Source organism: Etheostoma cragini, chromosome 22, assembly GCF_013103735.1.
Source record: "Etheostoma cragini isolate CJK2018 chromosome 22, CSU_Ecrag_1.0, whole genome shotgun sequence".
Taxonomy (NCBI): Eukaryota; Metazoa; Chordata; class Actinopteri; order Perciformes; family Percidae; genus Etheostoma; species Etheostoma cragini.
Window position 1 is genome coordinate 14,936,957 of NC_048428.1, and position 13,743 is coordinate 14,950,699.

Consider the following 13,743-nt stretch of genomic DNA (forward strand, 5'->3'; position numbering starts at 1 on the left):
GTCCTCCAGATTGAAAATACATCAAACCCTATAATAAAGTTGACAAACTCTTTTGATTATATCTGACTAAAGGGGTAAAAGCCCGACCAAAACCATGACGCAGTGTCTTTATGTTTGGCGAGTGTTTCGGGTAAAGGACAAGAGTGATGGAGGGAGAGGGAGAGAAAAGTCGAGAGTGAACTTGGTCTCTGTGACATATTAAAATGGAAATGAGGCGCTGCAGTGTCCACCAAATTAATTCACTTATCGGTTCAGTGAAGGCGATGGAAGTAAATCAAGCAGGACGCCACTCTCCTCTGTCCACGCGGACTGACCTCTTTGATGGGATGAAGTCAGGTTTGCCAGTATAATCAAAAAGTACAATCTCGCACATCATAGATCCTTGTGAGACGCTCCGCAGAGTGATTTTTGTTTTCATCTTATATACCCTCTCTTACTCTCAGCCCCCAGACTCCAGCACCTCTTCTCCCGATCCCTACTTTATCTCAACGGACATTTTTTCTTCATCATTCCTTTACCTTTTCAGACTGCTGAGTGTATCAGTCAGGCTCTTGACCCTTTTCAGCATGCTATCCAGTTTATGAGGCTCCTCCTTCAAAAACTTGACAGCTTCCACTTCTACCCTGAGCACCGACCCCATTCTCGTTTGTAGGGCTGGGAACTCTCCTGAGGAAAACACACAGAGAAACATAGCAAACATTACAGAAAAAAGGGTTTTAGAAATACCTCTATTGAACAATTAAATAATTACATAGCCTCTGAGAATATAATTCACTTTTATGGTAGTTTTACATATAAGTCTGGAATAGGAGGAACATCCATCATATCAGCGGTAAATAATTTAATAATATCACTTGTCAACATTCAGCAAAAGCCTATCGTGGAGATATGATCTACCTGTGAAACTGTTCTTCAATTGTATTATCCAAATTAATGATTCAGGTCAATCTTTAATTAAACATTCAGCAAAAGAAGTTATTCTGAATATCAATAATTTGGTTTTATGTATTATGTCATCCATAATTGTGGAACACAGTTTAATGCTTTGAATATACAGTATCTGCATACATTTAAAATCTTATAATATATGTATGTTGATATTGGAAAAAAAGCCCAAAGATTATTTCAATCATATAGCCTATCCCTATTGGCTTACGTCCAATATTTAATGCCAGATGGCTAGACACAATATTGTGGCAGTAATGGGAATATTATTGTTGTCTTACCTTTGAGCCCTGCCAGAGATTCTCCCACCTTCCTCAGAGTCACCGCTCCCTCCTCCAAATCCTTCAGGGTCACTACTCGGTGTGTCTCTGCGGAGACTTTCTGCAGAGAGCCGACATACTGCTCCAATTCGCTGCAGAGGCAAACAGAATGCACAATGGAAAGGATAAATCATTTAGATTTGAGAGAGAATGCAATTTTCCTATAACATTGGTCAGTAGTTTGAATATGGAACTCTACAATGGCAAAAAACAAATAATGAACTAAACTCATTATTAAATGTTTTAATGTATCTACTCAGGCACAACTTGATTGAGAGAAAGACTTTCTACACTACTGTTAAATGTGTATTTACTCTTCACGAACACCAGGGGGCAGGACACAATCGTTTATTTTAATATCAAACAGTAATACTGATTGGGCAAAGGTGAGAGCAGACTCTTGGAGATGGTCCAAAAAAAGAGAAATAAACTAGATCATGTGTAAAATATGTACAAGGCCTAACACTGACAATAAACCTTCCCTCTGTCTACATGGATTGCTTAGTCTAGATTGGATGTCTTCCCCATACCGCAAATGTTTACACACTGAATGAGGGCTTATTTGTATGAGAGCACTTCCTCACAATAGAAAACAAAGCACGCTGCTTCACAGCCATTCCAGTGCTCGAGAAAAATGGCTACTCCGCAGGGTAATGTGCTAAAAGATAACATTGTGTGCAGTGTTGGATTGCATGAGAGGGACTAAAATGGTGTCATTGTGGCCAGGGTACCCCTGAGAAACACTCTTTTATAAAATTCCCCTAAAGGGAGTGGGAAAGGTAATAAGGAGACAGTGTGTTAAATGCCCTGCTATGCCAAGGTCTGTTGGTAATGGGAATGATGATGGAAAGTTCCAGCTGAGGACAAAAGGAAACTGACTTTACTTTTTTTATCGAGCCTCCCACAGACAAAAACAGATACAGTCCGTCTCCATAATGTACATCTCTGTGTGTCAGAGGCAGCCTTCAAAGATACCCTAATCAAGTACTTGATAAAGCATTTGCTCAAGTAATCATCAATAACATTTTCACATACTGTAAATTCCTGTTGCCAGCTGAAAGATCATATGAACATATTACCTAACTCAACTAGTTAGATAAATGCTCTGCATTTTCACTTTGTGGAAGCTCTGTTGTCATCATCGATGCTCTCCACTGACAATGACAAACCATCCTATTGAAAACTTCTAATTTGTTTTCTTGCTTTGTCCTGGGATTACTGACTAACTATTCCATATAGTAGCAGTTTCATTATTTAACAGTTCTGAGCATTTTTTGTTTCGCCACAGAGGTGTAAAATGTTAAAAAATGTGCCTTCATGGGTCATGATACATTTAGCTCTACTATTGAGAGGGCAGTGGTTTTAACACCACATTCTCCCACTGGTCTTAAAGGCAAGCAACTCTAATTACCAAGCTGTGTTTCGCTGACTCACAATTGGCTGAATACCAAGAGTAACAGAGAGTGTAATCCACTGACTTCCCCCTGTTCATTTCTATGCCTCCATAAGCTGCAATCATTGTATGTTGGAGCATATGTTCTCCACTCTCTAGCAAGACAACACTGTTTGACCTTGCCTGTAAAATTATTCAATTACTGCTCCTTGTTGGCTAAATGAGGCAAGTGAATGAAAATAAGAGCAGCTTAGTTCCTCCACAGTTATTGTTCTAGTATGCTGTCTCAGAGAGGCAGGCACCGCTTGCCTGTTTTAACATGTGAGCTGTAATTTGGAGGGTGTTGGCTTTTCAAAGAGTAAGGAGTTAGGAGTGAATGGCACAGGTAAGCTGATAAAAATGAAGCCTTTTGGGGATTTCCAATCAATTGAAACACCTTGACTAGAGCTGCATGGGTGTTTACTAAGTAATCTCTAATACTTACAACAATAAACATTCAGTAATGAATGCAAACAACCACATCTATCAATTATAAACTACAAAAAACACAGCACCTGTTATGTAAGAGAAGCAGTGAATTGGCAGCAGCCTTACCCTAGCTGTATGAGGACATGCTCCTCCAGACCCAAGTACTTGTGCCTGTCCTCTTCCACCAAAGCTCTCTGCCTCTGCACAGGGTCCTCCAGACCCCGCATGGCCTCAGCGAGTCTAACACTGATTTCCTGCTCGGCCCGCTTCAGCTGGACTCTTAAAGCCTCCTGGTTCTGGAGCTGAGGGGATGCACATAGTGGGAACATGATATTTAGACCTAGCAGACCAACCATACCAAACTGTAGCGGAAACTAACACTGTAGTTAATGAAAAAAGGGAAAAAGAGGTCTTGCCTGAAGCTGTTTCATCTGATGGAGTTGCATCCTGAGGTCAGAAACATTCTTCCTGAACTGCAGGAGGTTGACTTTGAGAGGAACTGGGCCCTTGTCTGATGGAGCTCTACTGCTCTTGGGAGCCAAGACTGGGGAACCACCTGTATTGGTGGTGGGGAAATGTTATAGCTTGTTACTGGAAAGTTGTAGAAATGAGACTTAAAACTATTAAACAGGCGCATAAAAATGAAAAAGTAGTTCCTTTCGAGGAAGTAGACAGAGTAGTCCTTTACCAAAACCTCACTCTGACTCCACTTGACAAATAACTGGTTAGATTGTACATGTCTGCATACACATTTTCCCTGGCAACACACTTGCCTGAATTAATGTTCTCATGTTTAGTAATGATTTCCTGAACTCTCTGTGAGGACCTTTTCCCCCTGCACAAGAAGCACACACATACTGGCAATCATATTGGCTGCACCTCTGTAATGTCTGTCAGCAAATTTCGGCATTTTAGTTAGAGATGGTCCGATACCACTTTTTGCTTCCCGATACTGATTCTGATACCTGAACTTGCATATTGTCCAATACCGAGTACTGATCCGATACCAGTGTGTCATATATTTTATTATGTTTTAACAACTGTATACTACTATCCATGTATGCTAGTGATTTGATTTCTATCTTTTTTGTTAGTCTGGTTCTGGTTAAACTCTTTGTGAAACATGAACAAACAAACAATGAATACCACAGAACTTTTTTATTATCCAGTTTGACAGTCAGTTATAACCGAATAGGAACATAAATAAACTACTTTAACGTAAATTTTATTTAGGGCTTTCTTACATGGTATCAGATCAGTGCATGAACCAGTACTCCTGTACTTACCAATACCAGCGTTTTAGGCAGTATCGGAGGCAATGCCAATACTGCTACTGGTATCGGAACATCTCTAATTTCAGTCACTGCTGATAAGATGAAGAAAAGGTTGAAACCATGGAAACCAGGGGTGGTAATATTTGTGGTTTGAGTGAGTGTCCATAAATGGCCAACAACAATAAGAACTCAATCCTTTACAAACTCCAGTATGAGTTTTGACTGTAATGACCTTTTTATATTTTTATTGCACATCTAAAAACAGAGGATGGTCAATAAAGGGAGAACTGAGTCAATGTAATGCACAGTTAACTCACGGTGGTTTCTTTGGAGACTTCAACATAAAAAAAAAAAAAACTGTGAGCACCACAAATTATATTACATTTACCTCTATTGTATTGGCTCAAAGACAAATATCTCAAACTCTGTGCTTGTCTAGGAAACACTGTAGGCAAATGATAAAACATTTGTTTTAACATTTCGGAGAACAAATTCTTTAACCTCAGAAACACAAGGTCCATTAAAGAAAGTAAGTTCTCTGCCTGTGAGTTACACAATAGGTCAGGGAATGTTCAGAGTGCACCCTAAGCTCTCTTGATGCAAAACTCTGTTGGGGCAGTAAAATAACAATCTTTTGTCTTCATAATCCCAAAACTCTATTCACAACAAATTTCTTACATACTACCTGGCAGCTGCCTAGACTTGAAGTACAGGTTACAATGCACATTGCTGTTGTGCTCTTTGGCCTTGAGGACACAGAGTCCATCAAAAGAAAGTGCAGGCTGTGTTGTGACAATGAAGAAAAATTTCCATTTGATAAATGGCAATAAAAACAGTGCCACTGAATTCTCATGTTTGATGTAGAAGCAGTCTGGCGAGATCAACGCCCACACTAACTTTTCAGACGTTTTGGAGATTTGCTCAAGCACAACATGACAAGTAAATCCCTCCAAAAGCTACCTATGAAATGTGTCAAGAGACATGAGATTAGCTCTCAAGATACATGACTAGTGTTATGTCTCTGCTATACCACTGGTAGAGTTGCAGATCTTTTTTGCAGATCTGGCCACAGACCGCTACAGAGCCAAGGCTAAATCGCTGAATAATCTCGGAGAGCTTCAGAAGTAATGGCGTCTTGTTTTAAGTAGTGCTTTAAGGAGCTTGGCTTGTCTCTTATCTCCAATTAACTGGATGTACGAAGGAAGTATGAACTGACGACAAGCAAAGAAGCCTGACTTTGTTTTCTCTCCTTCAACCCTTGCTCATTGCAGACTGTTGACTGACACTGATGTGTGGGCTTGTCTGCACAAGACATGATGGCGCAAAAACTCTTTAGAGAGGAAACAAAGAAAAGAAATAGAACAGAATAAGAATGATACCAACCTGAGCTATGTGCACTGTGGGCTGGAGATGATGTCTTCGGGGGTCTCTCACTGCAGCCAAAGAAAGATTAATAAGAGCAGGATTTTGGTTGCAAAAAAAGTATTTGGTGTCCTTCATTTTTAGGTTTGTATTAGTAAGCGCAAACACAACAAAGTAGGATGGGAAAGCCTGACAAACCCAAGGGGTTAAAGGGATGTTAATGATGTTAACAAGCTTAAATGGTGTTTATCATAGCATAAAGACACAAATTCACTGCAGTCATCACCATTTCCATCACCTTAATGTCAAGCGAACATTAATCCAATGTCTTCACAGAAAAGATCGAAATGCAAAGAGTTGAAATGCGGTCAGAAAAAACATACATAGAGAGCAAATTACTTCAATATCAGATTCACAGTCACCAGGCGCTATTTTATCTGAGTTTGATGTGGTCATTATAGAGGGGATACTTTATCTTTCCCGGTCTGGCTGGATAGCCAGGCTTATAATTTGAAACTTTATTCCCCCTGAAGCCTCACTCTTTCCTATACTGTGTTTGCTTACCTTAGTAGCTCCTTGGTGCCACTAGTGTTTGGCTCCTTTAAAAGTGCATGCTGAACAAGACCAGTCAAGCTGGCAATCTGTTGCTCCATAGCCTTCATTCGCACTCTGCAGAAACATCAGAAAATTCTACTTTCAACACTGAGACCTATTGGATATTACAGCAGCCACTAGAGCAAATGTTAGCTCAGAATGGAAACGGGAGAGCTGTAACAGACTAATCAATTGTTTTTAATCCCCTGACCATGAATCTTTTTTGTGGGATTACACAGTGGGAGAATTTTGTTTGCAATTGATTTATTATTTTTTGCAATTGTGTCTTGAGTAAATATTGACTCTGGTCTAATAAAGACTCTCTGAATTAAAACATGGCAACACCACTTGACTTGGTCGTTGCACATTAAAGGTCCAATTTGTAGGGATTTCTCCCATCTAGCGCTGAGATCATAAATCGCAATCAACTCTCTCGCACCACGCAGTTCAAAGTACGTATTACAACTACGCTTCATAAAGCCGGTCTTTTGCTCTTTTCAATATCCTTTTTTTTTTTCTTGGTGAAGTAGAAGACTCTGTTCCTGAAGTTTGGATTTTTAATACGTGTGGTCCTGCATGTTTCCTTCTTCAAACTTACCGGGGCGGGGAAGTGATGAGAACCATTAGCAGATTAGCAGCACCTGTGAGTTTATCATGTGACAGCGAAAATGCAAAAGGTGGAGCAGTATATCCTGTATGTCCCTTACCAGCTAACTTATTTCAAGACGGCGCTTGAACATGGAGTGTCTACCCCAGTTCATGCAAATGGAAACGTAAAATTTCAAGCCGATAACAATACTTAGAACTGATGGTGGTGGTAAATATTCATAAAAAAAGACAAGTTTGTGAACGGGCAAAGCCAATTTTGATAATGAACAATTAAACACATTACACACTGGACCTTTAGGGGCCTGAGTCCAAATGGAATATACAAGATGGATGACTCAGTACAAGAGAAGAACCCTGAGGTTGAGACTGACGGTGTTCAATTCATATTGTTTTTTTTAAATAAAACAAGAGTGAGTCACAAGTGCTGGCTGCTCAGAAAAGAATGAAAGAATAATTCGAAAATTACACTGCCTTAAGAAAGCCAAACACCAGAAGGGTGAATAGGGGACCTAACACTGAGATTGCTTGGTAAGCCTAGACTTTGGAAAAGAGAAAAAGCTTTGTTTTCAGATGTGATAATTTCTCTTGAGAAAGGATATGGGGCCAGTCGAGGACACAGGGTGGTTTCAGCTTTGTTATAGACAATAGACACAAGGTCTACAGTATGTGAACAAAACAATGGCTAACGTGAGCGTCATACAGCATATTTTACATGAATACGTTCTGTGACAGCTGGAGAGCGCTACTGTTGGGACTATGTTTATTTTAAAAGTTAAGTACAGTACTTTCCCATTCAAATTCCAAAACACTTTTCCCACTTTCCCAGGGCATTTCTAATGGGGGGTTTGGGCTGCCCAGGTGGTCCTGCCTGATCTGTTTGACTGATTGGGCCATTTAAAATACTTATTCAACCTGGTCAATATTTTCTTTTGTTTTTTAGGTACGCACATAGCCTCTTTAACCTCCCTTTTAGTGAAACCACATTTGCCTGTCTAACTGGCAAGCAGCCCTCTTTGTGTGTTTATGTGCTCTTAGTCAGAGTGAACAAACCTGACCCAGGTACCAAAATGTCTGCTGGATTATCCAAACTGAATATACTCCAGAGAGGGTTTGTTGTTAGAACAATAGTCACAGAGTAACAGAAAAATATACAGTGTCTCCAGATACTGTACTGTTTCAGTGGTGGTAGCTATGTCTGGGACTACACACTCTGCAATAATCACACCACCGTTTGAACAGAGACTGTGAAAACAATGATCAATTAAGCAGAACTGGTTATGTACACAAGCCAAACTGATGCATAATAATGTGCATTAGCCTGCTGTTGTTAATGTGCAGATATTGACACTCAAGACAGTGATGGGGTGGGTTATAGGCTTGCCTTTAGTCATGGATGATGAAACAGTCAGAGCCAGGGATTGAAAATCAGCAGCTCATGGTTAGGGTAAAACTGGGATGCAGAGTTAGTCCATGCTCCCATGCAATGTCTTATTATGTCTAAATTTAACAATACCACTAGCCGACTGTATAAGACGTCCAGTCCCCTGGTGCTTACCGTGTGTGATGCTCATTGGCAGCTGGGATGGGACCCTGGAGGTGACCCTGGAGGTCTGAAACTGTAGGTGATCCCATGTTGCTCCGAGGCTTGTTCCCTGCCATATCCTCCTTCCTGAAGGACTGGCGCACAGGTGAGCTTCTCTCCATGAGAACGCCATGGGGTGGTACACCATGAGGAGGCCCGCCATGAGGAGGCCCGCCATGAGGTGGCACACCATGAGGAGACCCGCACTGGATGTCAATTATCCGTACCTCAGCCATCCGGTGAGGGGATGGGGGAGGAGTCTTGGAGCCCAAAGTAGGTAGCTGGCTGTTTCTGGACTTCTGCCTGTACAGAGAGGGGTGATCCATAGTGTCTGTGGGGCTGGGCCCGCTGTAAGAGCTTGTGGAGCGGATTGAGGCACGGTGAAATCCCCCCATGCCATGATCTGGACCATCAAGACCAGGGCTGGGGTGTGGTCCATGGGTAGTAGCCATACTAATTCTTCCGTCTTGGAGCAAGTACGGGTCTGCATACAGCCCCTCATTTCCCCTGGAAAGACTGTGGCTTTTCCCACCTATGTCCTCATCTGGCTTGACATCCCGTCTCTCCAGAATGGCGCTGGGACAGGGTGAGATAGAGCGAGCCGGAGGGTTGGTATTAGTCAGCCGGTCCCTTGGGATAGTGGCATTGCCAGGTATAGAGCCTTGCCGTGGGCCAAATGGGATTCTGGAGGGGGATGGGGGCATGGACTGGGGAGTCGGGGGAAGTGCTCCCTGCATTGGGTGGTGTGATGGGGGACCCATGGGGGGCTGTCTCAGAGGTTGAGGGCCATCACGACCGGCATGCACCATCTCACTGTGGATCTGTAAAAGCACAAAAACATATAGATGTGTTATTATACACAAAAAACATTTAAGAAAACGGTTATTACTTGTAAATAATGCATACAAAATAAATAAAAAATCTCTCAAATTCAGGATTGGTCAATAAACCAGACCGCATACTTCTGCCTGTCTGAGAGCTTCAGCTACTGTTTATTTTGCATGTATCCTTTATTTGTGGACTAAAGGGCCCTTGAAACAAAAACAACCATCTAACTCAGTTTACACTGTTGCTTTTCAAAGAAAACAGATCGTCAGCAATTTTTCCAGAAGCAGAATGTACACTTACAAGGCTACTATCCCCAGGTACACAGTGTTTCCCCCAAAGTATGTTATAGCTGCAGGCTTCTATAAAACACTAAATATTACAATATATTCATTAGACATAATATTATCTTCATAAACACAATATTACTTCTTTGGACGAAAAGTCTGTAGTTCTAAAGTGGAGTGATTTACTTTTTTTCTTACTTTAAACAAATCTGTGATTGCACTCTTGGAGATAAGGGGTTTGCTTTTCTTACATGTGCACCTCCAGGGTTAAAAGCTAGTTGGTTAATTTTCAACAAGATCTGTTTATATTAACAGTCAGCTAATATGGGCTGCTGTTCTTTAGCCCGACCACCCACAAAGGATCCTTGAAAGCACGTACAATAAACCAAACCTCATTTAACATGTGGCTTTCCAGGTTAAGGGAAATATGGGCTGCTACAACTGCCAACACAGCAGGTACAGAAAACATGCTGTGTGAAGTATGACAAGTTTAAATTGTCTTATCACATTTCTCGTCAGTTAGCTTTGTCAGACCTTTGCATTACTTCTTCAATTTCCATATTGAGGGCTTACTTTTAGTTTGATGTTTTAAAGAAGAAATTACACATTATTCCTGTTACAAGTGAAAGTTGAACTCATAAGCAGCAAAACAAACCTTTTGTCAATTTAATACACAGAGATTTTGTTGCTACAGAAGCTTGTGGTGGCTAGTGATAGCTAAAATGAGCTTAGTTTACATTACCTTTGGATAGATACTGTATTGCTGTGTAACTGACATTAGAGCAAGTTTACTAACTTTTTGGCACTTCTCCAGTTTTGCAAATAGTATACTCTATGGTCATACTTTACTACTGTGCTACCATTATCCTACTATTGTCATTTGTGGCCACAGTGGCCATTGTTATGAAAAGTTACATTGTCTTGCAGTTACCAATATATCACAGGCATAGACTAGCTTGAGTTAAAACAAGTGGATTCTTGAGCTTGTGGTGGCTAACGGTAGCTAACGTTAGCATAGTTAGTGTTAACTTGATGTATTATGTAGACGAGTTTAAGTTAAAATTTGTGAATTCCGGAAGAACCAACTAGGATGATAACAATATACTGGGGTTTATTTCAGGCCTGAAGTAAACATTTCTCTGCGCTTGCTAGCACAATTGAAATAGCGTGCAAGGAGGGCTATAACCCAGGCATATGTGTCTGTGTATGCCAACACTGAGCTGTGAAGCGCCTCAGCAGGGCTAAATCCAATCCATCTTTCTTCCTGTCTAGCCCTCTATTGCTGTCAGACAAACAAGCAATTGTTCCTTCAAGGTATGACTCATCATGGGTTACACCTACATACAAAGACATGTTGAAACCTAATGCAAAGTTCTTTCAAAAACTTCAGGTACAGTTTTTGACACTGTGCTTTTTTTAGTGTCTTCTTTATTTATTTTTCACACAGTGCCAATTCAGATTATTACAACGAAAGGAACAGTGTGTGTGCTGTGTGCTGTGTGTGTGTGTGTGTGTGTGTGTGTGTACCAACTGAAAAACAACTGCTTAAAGTGTAGGGTAACAAAGGGTTCATGCTTGGCTGTGATAACAAAGGGAAAAAGAAAGAATCTTGCTGCCAGTTAAAGCAACCAGCCACAATAAATATGGCAGCAACACGTCTGACCCAGCAACAAAACATATAAGAAGCACAGACCATAATCAAACCATAAGGACTTTCACTGTCCAAGGTGCCTACATACATAAAAAGAAAAGTTGCCTTCTTGTGCAGATTTTTTTATTAAGCGCATTTTAAGGATATTTTGAGAATTAAAATATCCTTAAATGCACTGGCTTTAAAAAGCCAGTCTGTATTTGTCTGCAAAACATGCATACATTTCTGCTTTGAGACAAAACAGAGGAAAAATAAACACACAAGACCTTGTCAGGCAAAGCAGATGCCATGTAGAGAAACATTTGTTTTGAGTTTGACTCTCGGTCTCGGTTTCCACTGCACTTTTTTAAGCTTCCAATGTTGAGGGTAGCATGTCAGGTAGGCGAGCAGACAGTCGCCTCGATCTCCTGCCATGTTGGATATGGAGATGCGTCCTTAATTGCTTCACAAACTGCAGAGCTGACATAAGTTGTGTCAACATTTAAATAGCTGGATCTATAGTTTCATGTGCTTTGCTGCTGTGTACATACTGGTGTTGAAAAGAAAATGGGCGCTAAGTGCTAATTATTATGATTGTGTGTAAAAACAAGATAAATGTTCAATTTAGTTTTTCATTTTTGAATAAATACCAAAATTAGGTGGATTGCCCTAAGGCAAATAGAGCAGAAGTTAGCCAATAAATACAATAAAATGTATAAATACAACCTGTTTACAAAATATCTCCTTCATCTATGAGTACATACCATCCTTAATGACAGTCACTATTGACTATTTTATGAAAACAAAGCACTGTTTTGGGTATGATACCTCACATGAGAACAGATTAATGTTTCTTTTTTTGTTCGATGAAACCTGACAAAAGAGATGCTTCAAATGCAAGAAAATGTCCCTTTACTTCTAACAGCCTGCTGCGTATTCTGTGTATTGAGTTACTTGTCAGTTACTGTACTGTGTACATCTGTCCACCTTAAATCAATTACTGACAGATAAGATGGTTGTTTTCATAACCAGAGACAGCTCTATTTGGTCTAAAAACTTCCATCACAAACAAAGATAACTGTAGGTGATACTTTATAGATTTTTTACAATTGCTATGACAATTTTTTCAATACTTTTAACAACTTTCCTAAACTCTGCAACAACATACCTACAACACACAATTGACGAAACAATTAATTTCATGCTCGAAATCAGGCACTGTAAACTAAACTCCAACACTAATATTCAAAATAGAATTTTACTTGAATTTTAATTTTTTCATACAATAAACTATGTCTACCAAAACAAAAACACATGTTCTCTCCAAACAGGAACATTTAGTCAACCATAGAACAATAAAAACACTAAACACTAACATTAGATGGAATTATAGAAACTGCATTATTTTATGTGTCAGAGGTTTCTACATTTTTGATTTATTGGGTTTAGTACATGCATGCATTTAGTTTCTTTTCTTCTTTTTCATTTTGTATCAATTGTTTTAGTCTTGCTTGAACTTGTGTGAAAAAAGACGTTCAAGCATTTTAAATTTGGGTTAACTGTATGCATTTCGTCTCAAAGCAACAAGAAATGTCTTAAATGTGTAGCCTGCACAGACAGTTAAGAGTTTAGGAAAGTTGTTATGTTGTTAAAAAGTATTGAAAAGTTTTTCATTGCAATCGTAAAAAATTGTACATCTAATCTGAAGCCTGGCATTCGTGCATGTAAGACAAGAAGACACTCAATAGCCCAAACAGATGTAAAGTATACCCCCCACCCCCTTAAAAAGTATTTGAACAGGTGTACAGTTCATTAGGTTGTCGTATTTGCCCTTTTGCTTTGAGTGGCAGGTTTTCTATTTCATTATTAAAAATGTGTTGCCAAAAACTAGAAAGAGTTTTTTGAACACAAAACAAATGAGCTTTACAGCTGCCATGAACAAAGACACTGCTTACAACAGCAGTACACAATGTCTGCGTTTGTGTCAGAGTGTTAAAACTTGCCAATGTGTTTTTCGACAAAGGGCAGCCATAAAATGCCATAAGAATACATATCTTTGGATTAATACAACAAATGTCATCTTCGAACTAATTTCTCATGTCATGTCATGTGCCATTCATCAACCTGGCCTCCACAACCCGCAACCACATTCTAAGCTTTGTAGCTGTGTCAAGTGCTGCTTGGTTAAACAGTGACAGAGCTAATCATGACAACAATCTTCTTCAGTATATCTCTACTTTATGCCTATTTCACAATGTTTGAAAGAGACCTTGAAAGGTGCCTTGCTTCTTTTTACTTAATGCATTTGAATTCATCCAGTACAAAAAAAATATTTTTCCATCCTGCTGATTCAGCAAGTGCCAGAGTTGTGAATTAGGCTACTCTGTAAAAATAATTAAACAAAAAAGGATGATAAAAGCTGATCCACACCATTAATGTTCTTCTGATGTGACC

At 39.8% G+C, this 13,743-nt stretch overlaps 1 protein-coding gene across 25 annotated transcripts in view; it reads right to left on the bottom strand.

The window, feature by feature from the left end:
- The window catches only part of si:ch211-285f17.1 (sickle tail protein homolog), a 105,468-nt gene that overhangs the window by 9,035 nt on the left and 82,690 nt on the right, over nt 1-13,743 (bottom strand). For 24 of the 25 annotated variants that reach the window (XM_034862469.1, XM_034862473.1, XM_034862467.1 and 21 more), the window contains 7 exons: nt 8,521-9,368; nt 6,327-6,431; nt 5,784-5,833; nt 3,543-3,682; nt 3,253-3,428; nt 1,227-1,357; nt 519-666 (listed from right to left, as the gene is read on the bottom strand). In XM_034862469.1, the coding sequence (XP_034718360.1) occupies nt 519-666; nt 1,227-1,357; nt 3,253-3,428; nt 3,543-3,682; nt 5,784-5,833; nt 6,327-6,431; nt 8,521-9,368 (1,598 nt within the window). The remainder of the gene's footprint in view (nt 1-518; nt 667-1,226; nt 1,358-3,252; nt 3,429-3,542; nt 3,683-5,783; nt 5,834-6,326; nt 6,432-8,520; nt 9,369-13,743) is intronic. The other variant, XM_034862465.1, reaches the window with a different exon arrangement.